Here is a 27,429-nt window from a genome sequence, read left to right as displayed (position 1 = left end):
CTTTGGAAGCAGAACATAGGGTTCCACATTGCCAGACTAAATTTGGTGGCTGAGGGTGTTTGTCTTGATCTTCATAGTTTTCCAGTATTGTCTGAACCTTCTGAAAGAAGGTCTTTGGTTTTGTTTCCAAGCACAATAACTGTACACAATTCTCAGTTTTTTAGACTACTTTTTATATACTTTTGATAAAAGGCTTTGGAATGCAACCTATTTTTAGTCTTAAAATCCTTTGCATTTCTCCAGCTCTTGTAATGATTTTAGGGTGGTTTGGTGTATTGGGGTGGGTGGGTCTTTCTTCACTTGTCCAATTATTAACAAAAATGAAAATGTAACATGTGTAGGGGTGTGTTTTGTAATTTTCTTGTATGAAAAAAAAATGTTTTACACTGCTCAGCTAACATTTAAGGAGAACTCTTTGTTTTGCAACTCCCTAAGTATCTTTTAATCACTGGAATGTTTTCTCTAGGAAAATCTGTGGCCCCAGTATGTAATCAGCTTTGGAAATAACAATTTTAAGGAGAATTTTAAAAACAGATTTTAAGGGGAATTTTAAAACAAGATAAAATGAAAGTTATTAATGGTTTGTTTTATTGTGTCAAATTTATAGGGCCGGTTCATTTATTTAGACTTAATGGCCTGGTTCAGACAACACACTAAGCCATGCTGCTTAACCACAAAATGGTTAAGGGAAGGCATTGACCTTAATGCATTCAATTTACCATTTTGTGGTTAAGCAGCATGGTTTAGCGTGTTGTCCGAACCAGGCCAATTGTCCTGTTGTCATTGGAGGTATCCAGCTGTAGCTTAACACTTCCTACTGCTTGGAAGGCAAGAGCCATGCGACTTTATGCTTTTTTAAAGCTTCTAATATAAAATAGGGATATCTGGCTCCCATTTTCCATGTCATTTTGGAAGCAGCCAAAGCAGCAGCATGAGTCACTCTACAGCTATATATAGAGCACACCTTGGGTTGATAGATACCTAACAGTTTGAGAATTATACCCTTTTCAAGGGTTGTTTTATTTTTAGGAAAAGGACTCTGTTACCTTCACAACACCTAGCTCTTTCTGTTGCCAGACTTAGGCAATATTTATAATTTTACTTTTGTGAATCATGGTTCAGTAGTTCCAACTACTTCTGAAACTAAATTCTGAATTAAAATATGTTAAAGACAACTATGTATGGTAGAATATTGCTTTATGTTTATCATTTGTCTGGGTGTAAGAATTACTCTATTCGCAACTACTGGTCCAGTGACAGGAAGAGGTCTTTGCAAATTGTACCTTTACTATAATCAGAGTCTGCTACTCACAGGTATGATTCCTATATCCAAATTTATAAGTTGTTCCTTTGTGTGTGTGTTTTGTGTGTGTTCTAATCTTGAATTATTTTAATCAGAATTTGTGACATCCACATTAAGCCCCAATATAAGGGCTAACAGTGAGGTTTAAAATAACCCGATCCAGAGATGGAAGTCCTAGCAACTTCCTCCAAGGTTAGAGGGGAAAACTAAGTCCCCTATGACAGGTATGGGGAATGAATGTAGCTCTCCAAATATTGTTGGACTGCAACTCCCATCATTCCTCACCACTGGCTATACTGGCTAGGACAGATGGGAGCTACAGTCCAACATCTGGAGGGCCACATGTTTCCTACCCCTGCACTATGGCTTCCTGCTCAGACCCATGATGATGATGATGATGATGATGATGATGATGATGATGATGATGATGTTCCCCGCCTCTGGATCGAGGCAGGGAACAACTTTAGATACAACTTTTCCTTTGCTTGCAAGAAATAGTGTTCATCACCATAATTTACTTTCTACACTTCTTTAAAAATAGATGCAGTTCGAAGTTATTTCAAAATAATTTTAAACAGCCCTAAGACTTTAAGGTTGTGTCTGGAAAATATTAGAAACTTGGCTATCTTTTTTGGGGTGGGGGGAGGGGGGTGTTACATAATTTAAAAATGCTACTAGTTGTTTATCCTAGAATTTGTTGCTATTATTTTCTTTTGGTGGGTCAGGCAAGGAAGCTGAATTTTTCCATCGTATATTTGTTTCCTATATATGCACAGATTGATCTCCCAATAGATGTTTTGGCCTGCAACTACCATTAGACCTAGCCAGCATAGCCAATGGTGAAGAATGATGGACGTTGTAGGCCAAAACACCTTGGCAGTCACAAGCTGCCCACATCCAATATAAAAAATAGCGTAGTGTGTGATACTAAGCACTTTTCTTGCCTCCAGTATCTCAATAGCCCCAGCTATTAGTAGAATATTGTAGATACTAACCCTATATTCTACACTGTAACACTTGCAATTGAGAGCTGCTTCCCAGCTTTTATCACCTCTAATTAGAGCATACCTTCTCTAATTAGCAAATACTTTTTTCTTTCCAGAAAAAAATCATGTGGAAATTGTGTACTGGAACTATATACTTGCAGGTACTACTTCATAATTTATGTATAACTATAATAATACGAACAGCTGTTTACAACTTCCAAAGGAAGTATGTTTCTCCCAAGTTTGAACCTGCTGTTAGTGTGTCACAATAAGCCAGGTGTGGGAACAAGTCTTGAATCTCAGACTTGTGTGCTTAACCCCTCTTTCAGTGATGTTTTCACTCGGTTTTTATTTATTGTAGTTTAGTGTTACATCCAAAGTCTAAATTACAGTTAATCAAAAATAGAAGCAGAGCCGAACCACTCCTTCCAGCTGTGCTGGCAGTGGAAGAAAGCATACTTTATAACTTGCAACTCATTCCTGTTATAAAGTATACTTCGTCATGATTGTCTGAATTTAGCCATTCTTTTAGAGCAAGTTGTTTAGCTTACCTTAGAGATCATCGTAGCAAAGGAATAGTAACTATAAAGTCAACTATTGCCTAGAATTTAATGTCTAAAGGCTAAAATTGAAAAGGTATCTAATTTTCTCCTTTCCCCACATCCATTTTTAATAGTCTTGGTTGTGCTATAATCTGATTTTGAAATGAAAAGGTCTTTAAAAGGCCTTTTTCTAATGCAGTGTAGTGTTTTGATTTATCAGTTACAAGAGAGACCACAGTTCTGAATTCAGATATTCTAATCTTGCCCCATGAACTCATCAGGTAGCCTCAGTCTCATTTCCCCCTCCCATCTGCTATAGGGGGGATACTGACTTAGTGTAATGCATGTTAAGCTCTTTGAAGACTTGAAAGCACTCTACAAATGTATAGCTGTAGCTCTTTAGTTAAAAGGAGAAATTAAAAGAAGAAATTTTCACTTTCTTCCGTATACACATATGGGAGAGGAGGAAGCACACAAGTCCACAGCTTGTGTTATATCTGTTTACACAAATGCCTGCGTGTTGGATTAATGCATCATATAAAAATATAACTTTTTAGTGTTTTTCTTGGAAGTGACATTTGCAAGCTAGATGTTGATCCTGGCCTCCATGGAGGGGCTGTGACTAAGCGATAGAGCACTTGCTTTGCATGTAGAAGGTCCCAAATTCAATCCTTGGCACCTCCAGGTATAGCTGAAGAGCTACTCTGCCAGTCAGTGTCAACAATACTGGGCTAGAGGCACCAATTGTCTCACTCCGTATAAATCAGCTTCCTATGGCTGGGGCATTCTGGGAGTTGTAGTCCAACACATCTGGAGCGCCCCAGGTTGAGGAAGGCTGCTATATACTATCTTGTTCTTCAGGAATGTTTGGTCCACCCACTAAATACACACATTGGAGTGTTCCCTTCATCTGGAGGCACCACAATAAAAAAAAAAGTACAGCTGTTACATGACTAGAAAACAGGGTATCTACATAATTGAGTGACGTGGTACAGTGATAGCTATATGTCAGTCCATTGATCATTCACGCATGCAGAAATAAAGCATTTTATTTGTTAAAATTGTCATTAGTGCAATAAGTCTCAAACCAAAGTTTAATATTTACATGGTCACACGTAACTTAAGCAAAATATGTTTTGAGGTCCTTTAGTATTTTTTAAAATGAAAAGTAAGGCAAATAAAAATCCAAGCTAGTCAAACCTAAAAAACCCAAAAAACCACGATTGTCTATACATACTGTTTAAATACATCTGTTTCTGAGAAGCACTTAAAATTTACATTTCACAATGAAACACAGTTACAGAATTGCTCTTTTCTTGAGATGTATTTTTAAGGTGCTGCCAGGTTTCCATTTCTCCTAGAAGATACTCCCTCAGTGGATTGTAGATCACCTACCCGAGTTGCACTTTCTTCATCGTGATTAAAGCGTTCATATGGGTTTGGCAGACAGCCATTTGTTCCTCTGTCATCTTTATGTAAAGACACAGGCAAATTTGCTAGAGTAAAGTTGACATCTTTAAAGGCATGCAATAAAAATATCCCCACTATTATAGTGAGAAAGCCACTAAATGTGCCAATAATGTCATTAGCCGCCATATGTTGCCACTCCTTGAAGAGGATAGCAGAACAAGTTAGAACAGATGTAGTGAAGAAAACATAATAGATTGGTGTCACAATAGAAGTGTTGAATATGTCCAGGGCTCGATTTAAATAGTTGACCTGTGTGCTAACGCAGACAATAAGGCTTAGCAGCAGAATCCAGGCCAAAGGATGTTTCAGCACAGGTTTTCCAGCAAAAAGTTCCTTTATAGCAATGCCCAAGCCTTTTACACAGGAAACAGACAAAGCTCCAATGACTGAGCAGATTGTTATGTACACAAGAATGTTGGTTTGTCCATGCCGTGGTCCCACTACAAATATCATTATCAAGGACACAATGACAATGAATGTTGCAAAGACCAAAAAACCTGTAAAGGTAAAAGAAATTAGCTGGAGTGCGCTCATACAAAGTAATGAAACACACATTCTATGTGTGTACAAAAAACCTGGCGTTTATAGGTAGTCAGTCCGCCAATCTAAACAAAAGGCATGAATGCACTGAAGAAACATCCCTGGTTACCAAAGCTGCTGCTCTGGAAGAGCCTTCCTCAACCTGGTGCTCCTCCAGATGTTTTGGACTACAATTCCCAGCATTCCTTACCATTGGCCATGCTGGCAGGAGTTGATAACCAAAACATCTGGAGAATATGAGGTTGGGGAAGACCACTCTAGAGCTTGTTCTCTACTGACGCCACAATTTCAGGGGCCACAGTAAATGTACATTAAATAGTTTGTATCAAGATCTGCATAGTCGTGGCCATCTCTACAATAGAGATCTACTTCTCAAGAAACTCGATTACATTTTAAGAGGGATCTGCAAAACCCAGCCTTTTAAGAAAATAGCATACAGGCAACATTGTAAAGGTGCCTATGAGTTTGTCAGTGCTAGTTGTCAGCTAAACATCTAGTTTACACAGGCTAACACAAAAAAGCAAATTCACCTTAACTATTTTCACTGCTACAATCTCCCACTTCACAGTTATAAATAAGCCATACAGTATCTTCTTGAGTTGTGTGTTGCTTTATTATTAAAGACTTTAATGAGAAGATCATCATATTCTCTCACCTGGATCACCTAGCTTGTGGGATATTTCGTTCAAATTTTCTACTGCCTCTTCTTGAGGTGCATGAATGACCATCACTGTTGAACCCAGTATACTTAGCAAACACCCAACCTTTCCATGTAGATTAAGCTTTTCATTTAAAAAGTATGATGAGAGAATGGCACTGAAACATAGAGATACAAATCAGAAGTCAAACACTGCTCTAAATCACTTCATAATGAGGTTTTTAGCATCTACCTACACTAGTTTGTTGTAGATTTGAAGTGCTCCATTTCTATTTATGTTCTTTTTATGTTGAAAGCCACTTTGAAGATTCTGACAAGGTCACAAGGCAGGATATACATACTCAAAATATTGTGTAAGGATCTTTTAAAGTTTGTTCATTTTTAATGTTTTGAAACTAAAATAATGCAGATCACTCCGAAAGGAAAAATACTATAGCCAATTACAATTCATACAACACACAAAATGGATATAATTCATTAATTTCTATTTCTAAAAAGTATTCAGTGTGTGTAATTTATTCATAAGCAATGGCAAGAGCGTGAGGAACAGTGATATCAAGTAGCAAACAATACCAAAAAATTCAGAACTGTAAAACCGGATTGATTAGTTCTACAAAACTCAAAAGACTTACCCAATTCTCTCTCTGCACTGGGTAATGGAAGAAAATGTTAAATGCAATGTTAATAAATGTAAAGTAATGGAAACTTGGACAAATAGTCCTATCCAAACATATGCACATATGGGTTCTCTCTACTGGCTTCAACTTCTCTGGAAAGAGATCTTCGCCAGAGAAGAAAGCTCACTGAAGCTAGTGAATTAGGCCAGGGCTGGACAACTTGTGAACCTCCTGATGTTTTGGCCTTTAGCACCAATCAACCAGCATAGCTAATGATGAGGTATCATCGGAGTTGTAGGCCAAAATAATTGTGGAGAGCCACAATTGGCCACCTCTGATTTAAGCTGCAATTCTATGCAGACTTACCCAGAAGAAAGCCCATTGAATAAAGTGGGTTTACCTAAGTAAGCATGCATAAGATTATGCAGTTAGCACGCTGTATCAAGTATATGAAAAACCAGCCTATATGTGTTTTAAACAAGCAAAAACAAAGTGTGTGAGTTTAAGGTGAGACAAGAAAGTGTCCATCAAAATGATCCAGTAGGTGATTAAGGCTCCAGTCCTAAACACACTTACTTGATAGGGAGTAGGACATGCTCAGGATAGTACTACACTTCTTAAATTTATGAGGACTACTGGGGTGGGGGACAGCCAGAGGAGTAGGAGGCTGAATTAAGTAATGATGGATGTGGAGAGATTAAAGGTGAAAATACACTTAAAATAGCTGCTTACTGGTTTAATTAGATTGTCATACAAAAGAAAACATTTCACTCAACAATTGACTGGAATTCATTAACATGTGATGCTTACTAACATATAAAATTTCAATTGCACATTAGTACTTGCCAAAGAAAGGTATCTACACAGCAGTTCTGGCTCTCTGGAGGTGCCATATTTCTTACCTTACAAGAACACTGAGAGCTCCTAATGGAGTCACCAATGTAGCGGGTGCAAATGCATATGCAGCAAAGTTAGCAACTTCACCAGCTCCCACTACAAATTTAAAAACCAAAGAGTGTTAGACAAATAAAAAGAAACAAACTGACCATCTGTTCCAGCAGCCAGTATAAATTTGTACCTTTCATAAACATGGAAATCTAGAACTAGCAGAACTCAAAGCTAACTCCTAGGTATTTAGCATTTCAGTTTTCTGGTTACTTTTTAAGTACCTACTTTTTAAGTACCTATTACAGTACCCCACTATTGCATATAAAATTAACGTTCTGTCCTAGGCCCTATTCTGAACTTCCTTCCCCATCATCATCTAATCCAATCTCTTTCACAACAGTTATAGTAATGGTCAACATTGTTAGCAGAACCACCTCCATTTTTAACAGGAAACTGTAAAATCTCCATTGCACACCAAGCAAAATGTCATAATGCCCTGTATGAGAATGTCTCCTTGTGTGCGTCCTTGCATCCTTGATTACTAATATAAACAAGAGTCCTGGCTCCAGCTGTCTGTGTCGAAGTTAACTCTCTGTAACTCTGTAACTTACTGTCAGGCCAAAGGTATTGTTTACAGGACTGTTTAGCATAGAATCATAGAATAGCAGAGTTGGAAGGGGCCTACAAGGCCATCGAGTCCAACCCCCTGCTCAATGCAGGAATCCACCCTAAAGCATCCCTGACAGATGGTTGTCCAGCTAATATAAACAAGAGTTCTGGCTCCAGCTGTCTGTGTCGAAGTTAACTCTCTGTAACTTACTGTCAGGCCAAAGGTATTGTTTACAGGACTGTTTAGCATAATTAGCTATGCCTCAGTGTTATGTTCTGATTGGTTAATGCTGCTACTGGGCCCTGCCCCTTGAAAGCTTTAATACTGTACTGTACCATATTCCCTATGTCTTTTGTCTGATTGCTCCCTTTGAAGAGACCAGGCCTTGATTACTAATCAATAAAGCGCTTTTGAACCCTCTGTCGTTGGAATGGTGGAGTCGTGCTTAAGGGCTGTTTGGATCTCGTCCTTGGGTGAAAAGAACATTGATCTAACAAATGGCGCCTGACTCGGATCTACCCCAAGACGGATTCATGCCTGCCAGTGGAGCCTAGATTGAGGAGCGATCGCCAAGAGAGATTTCTCTTGCCTCTAGTAGGTTAACATGCACTGTGCAGACATGGAGACCGAATTGACGGGACCATTCGAGCCAAGGTTACAAAATCGACTCCACCCGACAGATGGAAGGGAACAGGCAACAACAATTTGCAATCAGACGTGATTAGAAAGGGCGAAGACGGGAGACGGCTATTTGGTGAGTGAAACCTTTAATCCCATGGACCCTGACGGGAAATGGAGGGAGTGGGTGTTCACAATTGACCTCAGAAATGGGAAGCTTATAGTTCATATTGGAAAAGAGTCCCCGAGCCCATTGGTAAAGTTGTTGTCTTTGGGAAGCTTTCATTGAAATTGAAAAAGGAGAGTTTGAAACTGTAACAGTGTAACAATGAGTTAAAAATGTTTGTGACTGTGAATGGATGTCTTTTTTATGTTAGATTGCCCCTTGTGGATTTTTTGAACTTGATCCAAAGTTAATTTCAGCTGTGTCATTGGAATCAATTTGCAAACATAGAAATGTAATTGAGTAAATGTACCTCTCAAAGGATCGCCCTTTAGTGTTGGAATGTGAATTACAGAAAAGTTGGTGTTGTGTTAAAGTGAAAGAAAAAATTGTCAGTTTGTGTTTTCCACCCGGCCCAAGTGAAAGAAATTTGAAGTTTTTGTTTTCCTTCTCCTCCCTAGTGTTTTTTTTTTTGCTTCTCCTATGCTTAGCAGCTAGAGATAAGCAGTTTTATTTTCAGTGAAAGTAGTCCAAAGATTTTGAAGACTTTGTGTATTTTGTCTTTCACAAACCTCAGATAATTAGAAAATGTAGAACCCCATTTTCACGGAAGAAATGTCTTCCATAGCTTTGAAGATTCACTGCCTGAGTTGAAAAGCTCAAGTCCTTGTACAAATAGTTTTGCCAACCGTTTTGCCAAAATGAGAGAAAGAAAAAGTATGTTGTTAAAAGTGGATGAGAGAAATGTCTGAAAAAAGAGAGAGAGAGAGAGAAGGCTGTGCAGAAGAGATAGTTTGAAAGACTTTTAAAAAGGTTGTTTTGGTTGTTTTGAAAAGAAGTTGATTTGAAGTGAAGTTGATTTGAAGAAGAGTAAAGTATGTGAATAGCAGAAGTGAAGATGAGAAATTGAAATGTAGTGAAAAAGGAAAGTGTTTGAAGGTTAGTGTACGTGGCATGGTTTTTGACCAGAAGGAAAAGGGGGGTGAAGAAGCCCTGCCTTGAAAAAGTTAGTGAATGGACAATCTTGCATCCTCTGCTGATGAAGATTGGAAATACTGAATTGCTATATTTTTGTGTGTGTTTTGAACGTTGTGTTCTGAAAATTGCCCAGTGGCTCTTTTTTTGGGGGGCAGAGATATTCTAACTTTGGCCTAATAGAACTTTTGAAATGCTTTGAGCCCTGAGCCTGAGCCCTAAATGCAACTACAATTGAAGCCTAAAAGCACCCCTGTGTTCTTGCATCAGTATCCTTTGAAATTAGAAGCCAGAAGAAGAATACAGCTATTGCTTTTTAAAAATGGACTTGTGAAATGATTAAAGCAATTAAAAACTCCAGCTTGCATTACTGTGTTTGCACTACCAGCCTCAAGTGTGCTGTGCTAAAAACGTGGCACAGACCAGTGGAGTACAGTGGAAGAAGCTGACACCTGAACCCTGCCTGCCAGTCCAGATATGAGATCAACCTCCTCGTGGACCCAAGGCTCGCCTCATTGAATCCTGCCACGTTGATACCTGAACTACAAAGAAGAAGTTCCAGAGCATGACTTGAAGTCTTGCAACTTGGCACCAAACCTCGCCCAGACCTATACGATGACCTCGAGTTGTTTACTGATGGATCCAGCTACAATTGTACAACAAGCAGCTGAACTCGTAGTATGCACAGAAGCCCTGATGCTTGTTTCAGGCAAAAGACTATATTTACTGATTCAAAATATCACATGGACAGATTTGGAAAGAAAGAAGATTTGTGACTGCCCGTGGAGCAGTGAACCATGGAGAATTAACAGTTGATCTGTTAGAAGCCCTGATGTTGCCAAAAGAATTGGCTAATTTGTCTACAAGCGAGCTGCCATAATTGGAGCTAGCCCATTTCTCAGTATTTGAATCCACCTTATGAAAAAGGAGACTTGGAATTAGCACAATAACTCAAAGTTTTCAAGAACCCAGAAAGATGGGATTTGTTACCCCTGATGTGCCAAGAATCATCATGACCTCCCTGTTTAAAGACCAGGTGTTTAAAGACCTCACAAGATGGACATTGATCAGACTCTTCAATGACTGAAAGACTTTTTTGAGAACCATGATCAGCCAAGGAATATAAATGCTCAGTGAATTGTTTTTACTGGCCTCATTTGTAAATGCATCAAAAGAGAAGCCTCTGCAGACATGGACTTGTTATCTTTTTTTAAGAATCCAGATTGACTTTGTTGAAATGTAAAAGTTTTTTTGAACGCCTACTTGTTTTTGTTCAGGTTTTTTCTGAACACCTACTGTTTTGTTCAGGCCTGAAACCATAAAATCAGATCTAGAAAGCTATTTTACTTCTTAAGTAGTGTAGAACATGGCACTTTTGTCCTAAAAATAGGCTGGCATCTCATGAAGATTCCAGTCTGGTAGGCAGATAGAGTTAATAGGACCCTGAAAAGAGACCCTAGCAAAAATTAAATTAGAAATTTCCTTGAAATGGGTGGATGTATTTCCAATTGCATTGTTAAAGTCAGAAAAAGGTCTTAAATTGTTTCATTTTGAGCTAATGTTTGGCTTTTCCTCTCAGTTTTTAGTGGGGGAACAAGAAAGAATTAAATAGGAATTGGGAAATGTTTTATTCCAAGAATATGTAATTGCCCTGCAGTTTTCTCTTTTCCAGCTCCATCGTTACCTGCACCTTTCCAGATCGTCGTTAGAAGAACCCTGCTTGTTCCAGCCTACCTGCTTAAAAGTAGGACCCCAGGATTGAGAAAGCCCTTGCTGCTTTGTACTTGTAAGTGAAATTATTATAGACACATAAATGGACACATTGTTCTAGAATAAAACATTTTCATCAACCTCTGCCTCCTCTGAGTAGCCGGAGCTCAGAGGACACAGGCAACGATTATCTGCCTTCTGGTGCACCGGAAGCCACCAGCAACATAGGCGAAGAAACCAACACGGAGCAACCTAGGTACTCAACCCAACATTTAAAGGACACTAAAGTTATCTTACATGTGTGTGAAGATTGTGTAGCTGCAATTTTGATAATTGTTACTTTAGTAGTTCCAAGTGTTTCTTTAATTGCCATAGCAAATGTTTTTAAGAAAGGATTTGTGCCTTTTACCACTCATAAGTGACTTGGCTTCGTTCCACAATTGCCAAATGTTCTTTGCAAACGCTTATCTTCCCTGCAAAAGCTTGTGATCACCACACAAGCCAAAATATAAGATAATTAAAGGTTCAGAATTGTGTACACATATTATGATTCTACCCAAGGACTTTTAGAGCCCTACGTTAGTTATAAAAGAAAGTTAACAAAGAATCATAGAATAGCAGAGTTGGAAGGGGCCTACAAGACCATCAAGTCCAACCCCCTGCTCAATGCAGGAATCCACCCTAAAGCATCCCTGACAGTTAGTTGTCCAGCTGCCTCTTGAATGCCTCTAGTGTAGGAGAGCCCACAACCTCCCTAGGTAACTGATTCCACTGTCGCACTGCTCTAATAGTTAGGAAGTTTTTCCTGATGCCCAGCCGGAATCTGGCTTCTTTTAACTTGAGCCCGTTATTCCGTGTCTTGCATTCTGAGGAGATCCTGGCCCTCCTCTGTGTGACAACCTTTTAAGTATTTGAAGAGTGCTATCATGTCTCCCCTCAATCTTCTCTTCTCCAGGCTAAACATGCCCAGTTCTTTCAGTCTCTCTTCATAGGGCTTTGTTTCTAGACCTCTGATCATCCTGGTTGCCCTTTTCTGAACACGCTCCAGCTTGTTTGCGTCCTTCTTGAATTGTGGAGCCCAGAACTGGACGCAGTACTCTAGGTGAGGCCTAACCAGGGCCAAATAGAGAGGAACCAGTACCTCACGTGATTTGGAAGCTATACTTCTCTTAATGCAGCCCAAAATAGCATTTGCCTTTCTTGCAGCCATATTGCGCTATTGGCTCATATTCAGCTTGTGATCTACAACAATTCTCGTTTGTAGTATTGCTGAGCCAAGTGTCCCCCATCTTGTAACTGTGCATTTAGTTTCTATTCCCTAAATGTAGAACTTGGCATTTATTCCTATTAAGTTTCATTCTGTTGTTTTCAGCCCAGCACTCCAGCCTCTCAAGATCACTTTGAAGTTTGTTTCTGTCTTCCAGAGTATTAGTTATCCAATATGGAGTAGTTAAAAGAGGGATTTCTTGCATTGTATTTTGTTCCATTGTAATGATTTTTGTTTATCCTTGCTTTTTGCCTTCCCTGTATTTTGTCTTTTGTGAAAAGTCTTGCAAAGTCTGTAATCCACCAGCAAATGTATTTGTATTGTGAAGCCTTAGCCACAGATGATCTAAAAGAAGCTAGCAAGCTTGAGTTTTGTATTGCTTTAAAGGGGGGAATGTTAGCAGAACCACCTCCATTTTTAACAGGAAACTGTAAAATCTCCATTGCACACCAAGCAAAATGTCATAATGCCCTGTATGAGAATGTCTCCTTGTGTGCGTCCTTGCATCCTTGATTACTAATATAAACAAGAGTCCTGGCTCCAGCTGTCTGTGTCGAAGTTAACTCTCTGTAACTCTGTAACTTACTGTCAGGCCAAAGGTATTGTTTACAGGACTGTTTAGCATAATTAGCTATGCCTCAGTGTTATGTTCTGATTGGTTAATGCTGCTACTGGGCCCTGCCCCTTGAAAGCTTTAATACTGTACCATATTCCCTATGTCTTTTGTCTGATTGCTCCCTTTGAAGAGACCAGGCCTTGATTACTAATCAATAAAGCGCTTTTGAACCCTCTGTCGCTGGAATGGTGGAGTCGTGCTTAAGGGCTGTTTGGATCTCGTCCTTGGGTGAAAAGAACATTGATCTAACAACATTACTTGCTCTTCTCACTTAGACCATTTTGTTTCATATACCTTCTTAGGTTCACAGCTAACAGAGAGTTTTTCCAGTTACTTACTTGACAAAAGTCCAGCCCACCACAGGCATTCTTTAAGGTATGCATGCCCACCTTGTCCTTTTTAAAAAAAACAAAAACAAAAAACACATAGTTACTATGGTACAATAGGGACTTATATTTTAGATTCCCAAAGCTACATGTCCAGGTTTTTTAAAATGTGCAGATTCTCAACAAAAGCTACTTGCATAGAGCTTGATGGCTATTAGAAATAAGCAGGTAACACAGCTTTCTCCAACCTGGTGTTATCCAGATGATCTGGACTACATCTCCCATCAGCCACAGCCAGTATGGCAAATGGTCAAGGATAGTGCAAGTTCTGGTATAAAACATCTGGAGGTACCCAAGCTGGGGAAGGCTGAAATAACAGGAATTCCTTTCGCACATCATGTGAAGCCGAAGACAGCCTCCATGTTTTCAACTCTAGAGTCATAAAGCAGGGGTGGAAAACTTGTGGCCCTCAAAATGTTTGGGCCTATAACTACCACCAGCTATCACCATTGGCTATTCTGGCTAGGACTGATGGGAGTTGTAGGCCAAAACATCTGGAGACAATAAAGACTGGAAACTGGCTTTGAAAAAAGAAAAGAAAAGAGAGTCTCAGAATTTAGTCCCGTATGCCAAATTCTGGATGATATAATAGAAAACTTCAGAGAAAGAGCTTATTTTGTATATGCATATATTAAAAGACATTGTGCCCTAGCTTAACTCCAAAATCAGCATTCCCTGAAACATTGTTTTATTTTAAAAAGTTAAACCAAGCACAAATTTACCTGCTCTCATGGAGCCCTTCCTGGCCAGCCGAAGAAGACCTTTTTTCTTCAGAATGAAGCTCCCACCAATGAAAAGGCTGGAGCTCATTGCCAGTACCAGACCAATGTAGAAATCATATTTTCCACTACTCTCGATCATTTCGTCAGTTGCTGAAGCATTCCAAACTGTCACATTGATCAAGGAACAGAGCTGATGCCGGTATCTGAGGCAAGGTGATGCCAAATTCAAACCTAAGACAAAAATACACGTCAGTAGAATAAGGCTCAACACAGAGATACAATCTACAGTTCTGTGCATGTTTATTGAATTCCTTTCAATGGAAGAAGTAGGTCCACTCTAAAAAACAACACTGGGTACATGCAGCTAATGAAACAAGTATCATTTCTCATGGCTCCATATGAGCCTAAGGCCACCTCCCTGCCTCCCTGCCTCAAATAATTGCAGGGTCAGTAGGTGTGTCGATTTCTTAATGTTTAAAAAATTGTGAGCTCTTATGACCGGTAACAGGGTCTGTTGATTTCCTTTGACACTGCAATACAGATACAAAATATGCAGAAGCATTGCAAGGATGGCTGTGAGAAAACTAACACACCTTAAGAAAAGGTGGCATTAAATGAAACTAAAGCAGTAATCCTCTGCACCCATACCTGGGAGTAAGCACCACTGGACACAACAAAACTTCTGAATAAACATGGACAAGATTGTATTGTACCCGTCAATTTAAGATGCAAAAGACCAGCATTTCTGGAATGAACTATTCTGTAAAAGAAAAGCCTCATCTCACACCATACTAGCGGAGGTAAGAGTCAGAGAAGGTAAGAAGGGGCCAATGATATTTCCCCCCCAGAAATCAGTCTTGCTTAGGGTGACCAGGTCTGAGAAAGGAACATTTGCACCAAGGCAGCATAGGGATTTTATTTATTTATTATATATACATGTTTTTATTGTTATTTGATTTGATTGATTTAAGGTCTTCCAATAGGATTATTGTATTTTTTGTAAACTGCTGACCTACTTTATTTTATGTACAGCGCTTTGTAATATAGTGTTATATAAATCATCATCATCATCATCATCATCATCATCGCTATATCACCTAATAGTCAAAACAGAGTTCTAGACTGTTGCTTACTAACAACCAACATGGGCAATTTTCAGACCATCATTCATTTGGTGTTCTCTCCAGTGCTTTGATAATTGCACCCTGTGTATAATAATAGCAAGCTCAATTCTCCAAGAGCCAGTTCTTATGCAGCCAAAACAGCATCATCCATGTAATGAGTAATTATTATTATTATTATTATTATTATTATTATTATTATTATTATTATTATTACTATTATTATTATTATTTATATAGCACCATCAATGTACATGGTGCTGTACAGAGTAAAACAGTAAATAGCAAGACCCTGCCGCATAGGCTTACATTCTAATAAAATCATAATAAAACAATAAGGAGGGGAAGAGAATGCAAACAGGCACAGGGTAGGGTAAACAGGCACTGGGTAGGGTAAGACTAACAGTATAAAGTCAGAACAAAATCAAGTTTTAAAAGCTTTAGGAAAAAGAAAAGTTTTTAGCTGAGCTTTAAAAGCTGTGGTTGAACTTGTAGTTCTCAAATGTAGATATCATCAGGCTCAGGGAAGTCCACGGTTTGCAGAAGTACACAAAATCTTTAGGAGCATGCTCAGCAGCCATGGAATGCTAAATGTCCGTTTGGGAATGAGGAATGGCAAATGGGGGTATGTGGGGAGGCAGAATGGAATAGAGCATCCTGAAAAAGGATATGGCTGGCTGCAAAGGAGCACACCTAAACAAACATGGACCCTCCATCCATTGCTTCTTTAGTATGTCATTCAAACTGGGGATTGTGGCTTGTCTCTTCCTAAACAAGCCAGAGTCATAAGCCAACAACAAACCATGGCTTATCATTGGCTTGTTTGGGGAGAGACAAGTCAGAATCCCTGATAAAGACAACAGAATAGACAAGCAACAGATGGAAGGTCCATGGTTTGTTTAGTCTCACCCACTTGCAAGAGGAGCCAAGAGGAAATGATTGAACAGCATTCACCTGCATGCTTACTTGGACAAAATAAACCAGGATCCTATGAAATCCTGGCTTATTCTGATGTGTAAACTGGACCATTATTTTGCCTTGGAAACAGTTCATTTCCAAGACTTTTCACGTTGAACCAATTTTGTCGAGCTGCAATCGAGCGGCAGTTGAGACAGTGTTCTATCAAAAAATTGGACCCATGGAATTTCTTGAATGCGTCACTTCAGGTGCAGCTGCGTCGCCGGAAGTGATGCGGAATCAGCTGTTTCGACCCGATTATGTATACTGCGCATGTACAGTACCTGTATGATCCCTCGACCGTGGTGTGCATACACGGATACGACAGAAGGGGAATATACTAGTGCACCATACTGATCGGCACCTTTGCTGCGTAGAAATGCATGCAAGTTGGTATTGCTTATTTCACATAGACTCAGAGGTTTCTCGTTACGTTCACGTGACACACCTACAAATTGCAGCTGACACACTAACATGTCGCAACACACAGTTTGGAAAGCTCTGGTGTAGACTGCTATGACTCAAGAAGTTAACTTCCGTATGAATAAGTATTCCAAATTAGAAACAAATCTTGATACCTCTTTCCCTATTTACTCTTTTTTCTATGGCTACATCAGTGTTGGCTACTAAGTAACACTATTATTCTAAGAGAAAATAAAAGGAGCTTGTACAAGTCTTACTACATTGTTTCAAACACACCCAGTCTTGCACATAATCTATTAAAAATAATGGAAGTTATATTAACCACATTTGATTATCACGTCCAGGTAGGCATATTTCTACCTATCAAATTTTTGTAATCTCTACAAAAATGCTCCCTTACCTTGGTGACATTTTACAGACATTTCTTCAAGCCATTTGTCTTCCATTTCACTAAATAAACGAGCTACACTGGAAAATAAAGGAGGTCAACCTGAACTCTGCAGGATAGTACCTTTGTGTCATGCGCTCCTTCCCTATTTCTTTTCTTTTTAAAAAATTGCATGTTGGTAGGGCTGCTTTTACTTGCCAGTTAAACCACAATGCATTTACGGTTTCAAGTATGTATGCAATCACATGAAATTTGCTTTGAGAATTAGTTTTTTCTTAACTGTTACAACAGCACAAAACTACAGAGGCCATAAGCCATTCCCAGGTGCATACTGGTCATCAACTGAATATTCAATCCAATGCTACATTCCCACTAACACACCACAATCCACAGCTTTCACTTATGCAGTAAATAAAGTTCTTGTCCTATATAAAAATGCAGATTACCAACTAGCTTGACTAGTTCTGCACTAAACTGGATTTACTTATATAGTGCAGGGAGAGAGAAATAATTCCATTGGTTGCAACTAAACAGAAAAAAATGTAGTAAAATAGCACTTTTAATAGTATACAGAACATCTCCACTGAAACATGAGAACTTCCTTCATCTAGATATTATACACACTCAAAAAATTCTATTAATAAAGTAACAACGAGGGAGGAAGGGCTGTAGCTCAGTGGTAGAGCACATGTTTTATTTGCAGAAAAGTCCAGGCTCTATCCCTAGCTTCTCCAAGTAAAGCTGGGGAAAAAACCTTCTTGAAACCCTGGATAATCAGTGTAGACGACTAATCTTTAACATGTCGATTGAACTGACAAAGTTCCAACCCAACCTCAGTAGTGTTTGTGCAGTGATACCATCACCATTGTTAGGAAGAGTAACCTCTTCTTTTTCAGGCTTGAAAACTGAATGTGTGCTGCTAGTGCACTATTTCACTTCTTCCTGTTGACCTGGAGGAAGCAGCAGCAGGGTAGAGCGGTATACATACAGAAGAGTAGCATGAGGCAGTGGCCAACTCTGGCCTAAACTTGAGCTCTGCATGCATGAGCCTCAACTGTGTCCTGCCCAGCTTTGCCCTTCTTTTACCCAATGCAAGCCAGTTAGCTGTAGGCCAGAGTATGACACTCTGCACATGCCCAGAAACCCCTCACTGTTCTGAGGCTGCAAGTCCTGAGAGGAGGGACAAGGGCTGTGACAGCAGTTATGATGCTCTCTAGGGCTGGGAAGAAGTCAAGGGGCTCCAGGTGAGTCTTTCCCTTTGTACACATGAAAATATAGTGATGGGTGAGTGGGCCAAGGAGGGAGGAAGGGAGTCAATAAACTGAAATAACGCATCTTTTATCAGCTCAGGCTGATATACCAACTACGCCCTTATCTGGACAGAGATAGCCTAGCTACAGTTACCCATGCTCTGATAACCTCTCGTTTGGATTACTGCAATGCGTTATACGTGGGGCTGCCTTTGAAAATGGTCCGGAAGCTTCAGCTGGTATAAAACAGGGCAGCCTGCCTACTAACAGGGACTGGTCGATGAGATCATAGCACGCCAGTCCTTCTACAACTTCATTGGCTGCCAGTCCAGGTCTGGGCCCGATTCAAAGTGCTGGTATTAACATTCAAAGCCCTAAGCGGCTTGGGGCCAGGTTATTTGAAGGAACACCTCCTCCCATATGTGCCTGCCCAGACCTTAAGATCATCCACAGGGGTCCTTCTCCATGAGCCCCTGCCAAAGGAAGTGGGGCAGGTGGCTACTAGGAGGAGGGCTTTCTCCGCTGTGGCACCCTGGCTGTGGAACGAGTTCCCCAGAGAGGTTCACTTGGCGCCTACATTGTTCTCCTTTCATCGTATTATTATGCTCTTCATGGTTTTAATTTTTGTGAACCGCCCAGAGAGCTCCGGCTATTGGGCGGTATAGAAATGAAATGAAATAAATAAATAAAAATAAATAAATCTGTAGAACCCCCCTCACTGGTTGTCCACACCCAGTCATGTGCTCTGGCTGTATGCCTCATCTGATGCCAAGAGCTCTCCTTTTGTCTTCGCATGAGCTCCCCAATCCACTAAACAGGGAGGCCTCAGTGAGAATACAACCTGAAAAAGTGCAGAAGCACTGAAGGGACATCTGCATCTTCTCTGTTCTTCAGCCCCTATCCAAGAACTCTGTGTCCAAGAGCTGCCCCCAACTCTCCAAGACCTTCCAGTTTTCAAATCTGACCATCCATCATGGTGGATCCCCAACTTTTCCTCTTCAACTTTCCCCATTATAACACAGCTGCCTCTCTGTCCTTGTCCTTGTCCTCATCCTGTCCCTCCTCTGCATCCTCTCTGCTCACTAGCCCTAAATTGGGCTGCCTTCTCCTCTTCTTCTGGGATGTCAGTTCAACTCTTCTTGCCCATATCCTCTCTTGGCAATGAGGTTGAGTGTTCAAATAGGAACAGTGATTTATATTTATTTATTTATTTATTACATTTCTATACCGCCCAATAGCCGAAGCTCTCTGGGCGGTTCACAAAAATTAAAATCATAGTAAAACAATCAACAGGTTAAAAGCACAAATACACAATACAATATAAAAAGCACAACCAGAATAAAAACCACACAGCAAAATTGATATAAAATTAAAATAGTTAAAACAGTAAAATTTAAATTTAAGTTAAAATTAAGTGTTAAAATACTGAATGAATAAAAAGGTCTTCAGCTGGCGACGAAAGTACAGTGTAGGTGCCAGGAGGACCTCTCTGGGGAGCTCATTCCACAACCGTGGTGCCACAGCGGAGAAAGCCCTCCTCCTAGTAGCCACCTGCCTCACTTCCTTTGTCAGGGGCTCACAGAGAAGGGCCCCTGAAGATGATCTTAAGGTCCGGGCAGGTACATATGGGAGGAGGCGTTCCTTCAAATAACCTGGCCCCAAACCGTTTAGGGCTTTAAATGTCAATACCAGCACTTTGAATCGGGCCCGGACCTGGACTGGCAGCCAATGAAGTTGTAAAAGGACTGGCATAATATGATCTTGCCGGCCAGTCCCCGTTAGTAAACGGGCTGCCCTGTTTTGTACCAGCAGAAGCTTCCGGACCGTTTTCAAAGGCAGCCCCACGTATAACGCGTTGCAGTAATCCAAACGAGAGGTTATCAGAGCATGGATAACTGTAGCTAGGCTATCTCTGTCCAGATAAGGGCATAGTTGGTATATCAACCTAAGCTGATAAAAGGTGCTCTTTGCCACTGAGTTCACCTGGGCCTCAAGTGACAGTTCTGGATCCAAGAGCACCCCCAAACTACGGACCTGATCCTTTAAGGAGAGTGCAACCCTGTCCAGGACTGGGCAAACATCACCTCGCCAGACAGATGAACCACCCGCTAACAGTACCTCCGTCTTGTCTGGATTGAGTCTCAGTTTGTTAGCCCTCATCCAGTCCATTACCATGCCCAGGCAGACCCTACAGCTTTGGGCTTGTGACTCAACTAGAGATACAATTATCTATGCTGTCTTAATTAGTTTAAATTATAGATCACTGCTTGGTGACAGAGGGCCTATAAGTATATGGAAGAGTAGTTTACTTTCACATAATCCTTAATATTCCCCTCCACCCCAGGATGCATGGGCTACAACCCTTTACTGTTGGCTCAACCCAGGTTCATAGGTGCTTGGAAGTGGGAGCCATGTTGCAGGGCGGTGGTGTGGGAGGGTCCCAGAAGACAAGACTGACCTAGATTGGCCAATGACCTGACTTGGTATAAGGCAGCTTCCTATAATAGAAAGTCTGTGATTATTTTCAGCAGCTATTAAAAGTTTCTGTATCCTAAAGAAAAGTCCCTTCAAGCAGGGTAAGCAGGACTAAATGGTACCTCACCCCTAAATATTTGCATATCTACATGCAAATATTGGTTATGTGATGGGAATGCGATCAGTACATGCCATTTCTGTCTGCATTTGGAATGGTAATTTAAACTTATTTGGCATATTAACTTCATATTGGTGTAAAGGTTTAAAAATATTTCATTGCTTTGACTGCAATAATGAAGCAATATTAAAAACAACCTTTTTTGATTGATAGTGCAAATAAGATGTACAGTTATCTATAAATAATTCAATAATCTATAACCAATAAATCTAACATACATTTCTAGATAGGAAAGTTAATCTTGTATTCTATTAACTTAGACGCTTGCATTCTAACAGATTATATGGACCTATAAAATATACATGGTTAAATTGTGTGTGTTTTTAAAAATAATAATAAAGATCATCACAGTTTTCAAGCAAAAACTAGAAAGTAAAGTTTTTCAAACCAGGCTTCCAAAATTATCTTTGTCTGTTGAATTGTATATCATTAGCTGCTATAGCATTCATTGTGAACAACTATATCATTCTCAATGATCTGAACTTAAGTGTTCCCACTATAAGAACAAGTAGCCAACATTGCTGTACAAGATCTCTATGAAGATGGTAAGAATACTAGGCCTCTAAACATTCTCACAGAACATACATCATAAAAAACAGAATGTTAGCACTTTAACAGTAGCTAAGAACACTTTCCTTTGCAAGCTTCTTTCATCCTTTACCAAAGTTCTCCTAAAGGTAGCTTAAAGGTAATATATAAGCATTCACCAACAGAGTTGTTGTTTTTTTAAAAAAAATTATTCATGGTGGTCGATAAAGCTTAAGAGTGGCTGGTTCACCTGCTCAAACTCCTCTATTGGCTTCTCAAGGTGTCATCTCCCCAAAACTGCTATTGACTTCTCCTGTCCCCAGTTTAGTTTCTGTTTACCACACTGTGTCCGTTTCTCTGCTTAACTTGATGGGAGACCTTGTGGCTGCAGCAACACAATTCCAGTAAGAGGCTGGGGTTGCTTAACGGTCAGGAAATGAGTAATGTTCTCGCAGTAACATTATTACTCACTATGGCCTTAGCTAGATCTAAGTTTTATCCCGGGGTCATCCCTGCCTGCTCCCGGGATATCCTGTGTGTCATTTATATGAACAGGGATGACCCCGGGACAATCCCAGGATAAACCTTAGGTCTAGCTAATGCCCATATGATTCTAAGTTTTGTACTGCTAATGGGCTTACTCACTTTATCAGAAACTATTGCCTATCGAAGAAACACACAACACACTGTATGTTTTCTAGAGTATCTAATGAGGTTCATTAAGGAGAGGTTTTATAAGTTGTAAAATCCAGGAGTTACTATGATATTAGCCTATCTATCCAGTTAAGCATCTGCAGAACCTGCCCCAACCTGGTGCCTTCCAGATGTATTGGAGTGCAAGTCCCATTTTTCCTAGCCAGCATGGGCAATGGCTGGGAATGATAGGTCTTGCAGTCCAACACATCTGGAGGGAACCAGGTTGGGGAAGGGTGACCTACAATGACAAGGAAAAATAATGGGCAACCTATTCACACAAGTGCACACAAGACAGAACCTTAACTCTGCTACAGTAGCATTACTTCTTGCTCAGCAGCATTTTACTTAAAGCCTTTCTCAACTCTAAAGTGATTATTCTAGAGAAATTATTGAAAGAGCAACTCTGAAAGCTAAGAATGATTCATACAGATCAAGTTGTTTTACAGCAAACATTGCTGAGTATTTTATATTCATTTGACAGCTTAAACAGTAAGTCTGCACACTAGTGTTAAGTTGTAGATATGGTCACAACTGTCAGCTTGTAGATTTCTACTATTTCTATGAATAGTGCTAGTTTAGCATTTTTATTAAAAAAAACCATTCTGCTTCAGCTGCATGCAACTTTTGACTTTATCTAAACAAAGCAACTTCTATCTGAACACGTTACAGTATTATAGAAAGTCCTTCATGACTATGTCACATGACACTGTTTCTATAAGGCCTATCACAAAGGACCCTGGGACCATTACAAACATACAAATCTGCACAACAAACTGCTACTTGCCTGCAGAATCACATTTTTACAGTCAAGTCATATGATACCATGAGAGGAAGAATATTTTTCCTAAACCCAATAAACACTTATGAGAGCATGAAGGAGATTCAAGTTTACTTAGCCTCCTTTTTCCAAGCTGAACAATCCCAGCTGTTGTAACTTTCCCTGAGAGGGGAAATACTCCAGTCCCTCGACCATTTTAGTTGCCCTTTCCTGCACTTTTTCCAGTTCTACAATATCTTTTTTTAGATGTGATAACCAAAATTGTACACAGTATTCTAAGTGGGAATGCACAATGGATTTGTATAAAGACAGTATGATACTGGCAGTTTTATTCTCAATTCCTTTTCTAATAATGTCTAACATGGAGTTTGCCTTCTTTACAGCAGCTACATAGTGGGCTGACATTTTCATCGAGCTGTCCACCACAACCCCAAGATCTCTTTCTTGGTCGGTAACTGCCAGCTCAGATCCCATCAGGATATACTTGAAGTTGGGGGTTGTTATGGTTTTTTGTCCCAACGTGCATCACCTTACATTGAACCGCATCTGCCATTTGGATGCTCATTCTTCCACCTTGGTAATGTCAACCGACACTACCTTCATTTCCAAGAGCAAAGGTGAGATCAGAATGTCTATCAGATAAAGTGCTTAACCTGGAGACTGAGTATTGGCAACAACTCTGTCTTGTCTGGATTCAGCTTCAGTTGGCTTAACCCCATCCACTGGCCCAAAGCTTCCAGACACTGTTCCCCCCCCCCCCCGCTCCGGAGTGTTTAATTGAAAGAATTTAGAACTGGGTGTCATTAGCATATGGTCAACACCCAATTCTAAAGCTCTATATGCATCAAAGCATCAGCTGAGGAACATTTCAGATCAATTCCCATGATGCTAAGCTGGCTTCCAAATAGATCACATTCTGAATGTGGTCGGATAGAAACAATTTAAACTACAAGAGCACCAGCTTAAACACGCCAACCAAATGCATTATTCCTCTTGTTGGGTGGACTGAGAATATATGCTCTAACCTATTTGACCACGGTTGCTCAAACTAGGAGTTTCCCATGTGTGCTTCACCCCCACCTACTCCACAAATAGATTGCAATGTGGTAGTTGTATTTTATTTTTTAAAACACACACAAAGGCAACAAAGGTCTCCTAGAGCAGGAAGAGACATAAGCAATATGCGAGTAGCAACACATTTTGCTAATGTAAGCTGAAAGGAAGCAATATGTGGCACTGTATTATTCAGGTATCTATGACTGCAAAACCACAAAGAGAGCACAGAAGCATTTATACTACTTGAATAATGTATTGTGCATACATTATATGCAGGTACACTATATCATGTACTCATGAATGTAATGGTTGTAAAGAACGAACATGGGATTTGATTCATCCCTTGGATGTGATCTTGCATATGTACCTTCATCTGAGTAGGGAGTTGAGGGAACTCACCTGACTCCTCCTAATTCCACATACACAGGAACATAACCAAGAACTGGAACTAAACCCAGTTCTTAATTTACAATTGCTGACATAACTACAGTCCACAGAGACAAATGCTTGTTCTCTAATGAATCCAGAACAACCACATAGTAGCTTCGTTTTCATAAGTACTAACACAGACGACACAATTCCTATTTTAACTAAATTTTTACTTCTAGTACATAAGTTATCTCATTGCCAAGATATCCAAGACAACTTACAGTTCTAAAACCAATACAAAGTCAAATCCTGAAAGGCAATTTATTTTTATAACCATAATCACAGCAACAAAACTCACCATTTAAGTAGTCAAAACCTAAAAACTAATAAATATATGGGTAAGTATTGATAAGCTGGCAGGGAAAACAACAGTAAAAACAGCAGTGCAGTAATTAGCAACCGTGTAAGTTACAATATGTACACCATCAAAGAGGTGCCTAAATCAGCTTCAGTTGGCAATGAATTCCACATTATGGGCCAAAAAATAATAGAGAAGAAACTGCACCTGTTCGTTACATTCTTTATTTTGACATAAGATAAATCACTGAAACAACATTCAGACATTAATGTGTAGGGTGGAACAGAAATGAAAAGGTGTTCTGTAAGAGACTGATCTTTGACCAGTGAGTTGGGACCATGACTAGGTTGCAGTATGACCTAAGGCTGGTCATAACACAAGCAGCAGCACTTCCCAGATATATGGCAAAAATAGTAAAAAGCTAGTCTCTGCATGCTTGGACTAAAGACAACTCCAATGTCTGAAAAGGTTGAAGATTATTGCCCTAAGGGATGTCAGACCTTTATTACCAATATGCAGTCACTGTAACTACAATTATAAAAATAATAATAATCCACCGATACTTTAACTTGATCCAATAGGGCAGCCAACATCCCCACAGGCATGGGGGGGGGGGGAAGGCAAGAATTCAAAATAGCATAAACAGGTGGCTCAAGTTCCCTGTACTCTTCCTATCTGGCCCATGGCACCCTGCTGGATTCATGTTAAAGTAGATTGTTAAATCTCTGTGGGATTACCATGTTACTGCTCAATCCTATGCATGTTCACTCAGCAATAGCCCCCACTGTTCAATGGGGCTTACTCCCAAACAAGTATGCATAGATTGCACTTGAAGTCAGTTACAACCCACACAAGAGTGAATAAAGACTAATAGGTTAAATCAATGGGAGGCTGGACTTTAAAAGTGCCATCTGATTCTTTGTGTTATCCCAACTTAACCCCCCCCCCCCCAATTCTATGTTCCGTACAGCGCCTAGCACTTTAAGGTCTATGCTAGCAAATGGTAAACAGCAGCAGTTAAAAGCGATAGAGAACCCACAAAGCCAGACCAGCACAACTTTAAGGGTTGCATCCAGACTTAGTCCTACTGAAATCAAAGGGGCGTAATTAAGGCTGACTTAAGTCCCATTGATTTCAAAGGGTCTGCGACTAAGTCTGGATCCAGCAATATGCTCGAGCTGCAGGTGAAGAAGGGAGGCAAGCGAGCAGGCTAGGCGGCGCCACTCTCACGGGTTCCGGCTTCGCTCTCCTGAGGCCGGACGCGCCGGGGAGCCGAGAGAGCAGCCACCCGCCTCAGGCCCAGTAAGTTACCCGCAGCGGAGACACTTCTTCCTCACATTCTGGTCGCCAGAAGCGGGGCCGCGACCGGCGGGGCGGAATGAGGAGGAGGAGGAGGACGACGAGGAAAAGGGGAAGCGAAGAAGAGGCCTTGCGAAACCCGCGCCGTCGCCATGGAGAATCCCCGCAGGCGGCGCCTTCGCCCCGCGCCGTCCGTGCCCCAGCTCCAGTGAACGCGCGCAACTCTCGCCGGCTCTTCTTCCTCGGCTCCTTTGGCACACGACCGGAAAAGGCGGAGCGGGAAAATGGCCTAGCGGAAGCCGTCTCGGGAGGGTCACTCGGTTGCTTTCGCCGCCTCCTGGAAGTGGGGCGGGCGTTGTTAAGAATGGCTTCTCAGGTGGTCTGATTGTAATGCGTGAGTCAGTAGAGGGGTGTTGACTCCGCTTTCGGCGGGGCTGTGAATCTGTTCTGGGTTTCAGCCAGAAAAGGAGCTATCCAAGGTAGAGTTCAGCACGTTGGATAGCTCCTTTAGAGTTCTGGCTGATTCTGACTGAAACCCAGAATGGATTCACAGCCCCACCGAATGCCTCCACTAGTGTGTGTGTGCGTGCATGCGAGAGAAAGAGAGAGAGACGAGAGCCAACCTTCCTCAGACTGGTGCCCTCAGTCTAGATGTGTTTTACTACAACCCCCAGCATCCCCCAGCCAGCTATCCTACTTCAGAAGATTGTTGCCACACTATTTACTAGGTCACTGTTGGGCAGAAGGTAGATCTGGGTGACTTTCCAAGGATTTCCGACTCAATTGTTTAGTGATTTCCCCTCTCCTCCAAATTATACCGCTAAAAGTTAAGAAATGGAGTGGGTGTATGTGAACCCACACATTCCCTTGGACACTGTCTGGATCTTGTCCTCACTCGGAACTGCTCTGTCCTGGACTTTTCTATCGTTGACTTTCCTCTGTCAGATCATCATCTAGTCTCTTTCAATATTACTCACAATCCCCCTCCTTCACGCCCTTGTTGTGACCTGCATTCTATCAACTATGAGGCTTTCTCTCAGTCTCTAGCCTCCTCTCTTCCTTCTGTCTTCACAGCCGTCTCCTTGGACTCAGCCGTCTCCTCCTTTAACTCCTCCTTATCTTCAACTCTTGATAATCTTGCTCCATCTACAACTCGGATAGTTCGCCCCTCTCAACCCCAACCGTGGCTCACCTCTTTCCTCCGCTACCTTCACTCTTGTTCCCGGGCAGCTGAATGCCTGTGGCGTAAGACCAAGGACTGGGCGGACTTTGTCCATTACAAATTTGTTCTCTCCTCCTTCTCTTCTGTCATTTCACTGGCCAAACAACAGCACTACTCAACGTTGATCCAGTCAAATGCTAGGCACCCTCAGCGGCTCTTCGAGTCCTTCAATTCTCTTCTGAAGCCTAATCCACCATCTCTCCCCGCCTCTCTGTCTGCCAATGACTTTGCCTCTTTCTTCAATGCTAAAATCCAAACTA

At 40.8% G+C, this 27,429-nt stretch overlaps 1 protein-coding gene across 2 annotated transcripts; it reads right to left on the bottom strand.

Annotated features, from left to right (window-relative positions):
- Nucleotides 1–3,862: 3,862 nt before the first annotated feature.
- NIPA2 (NIPA magnesium transporter 2) lies at nt 3,863–27,167 on the bottom strand. 2 transcript variants are annotated; one of them, XM_063126305.1, is made up of 6 exons: nt 27,140–27,167; nt 14,072–14,302; nt 13,302–13,358; nt 7,019–7,109; nt 5,497–5,657; nt 3,863–4,798 (listed from the first exon to the last, which is right to left on the bottom strand). In XM_063126305.1, the coding sequence occupies exons 2-6, from the start codon at nt 14,208–14,210 to the stop codon at nt 4,161–4,163; spliced, it is 1,086 nt and encodes a 361-aa protein (XP_062982375.1). In that variant the 5' UTR covers nt 14,211–14,302; nt 27,140–27,167; the 3' UTR covers nt 3,863–4,160. The 2 variants fall into 2 exon arrangements, with proteins under 2 accessions (XP_062982375.1, XP_062982374.1); XM_063126304.1 differs by lacking the exon at nt 27,140–27,167 and adding an exon at nt 25,960–26,223.
- Nucleotides 27,168–27,429: the final 262 nt, after the last annotated feature.

The sequence above is a fragment of the Elgaria multicarinata genome, chromosome 5, assembly GCF_023053635.1.
Source record: "Elgaria multicarinata webbii isolate HBS135686 ecotype San Diego chromosome 5, rElgMul1.1.pri, whole genome shotgun sequence".
NCBI classification, from domain to species: Eukaryota; Metazoa; Chordata; class Lepidosauria; order Squamata; family Anguidae; genus Elgaria; species Elgaria multicarinata.
This window is presented reverse-complemented; position numbering and strand designations above follow the sequence as displayed.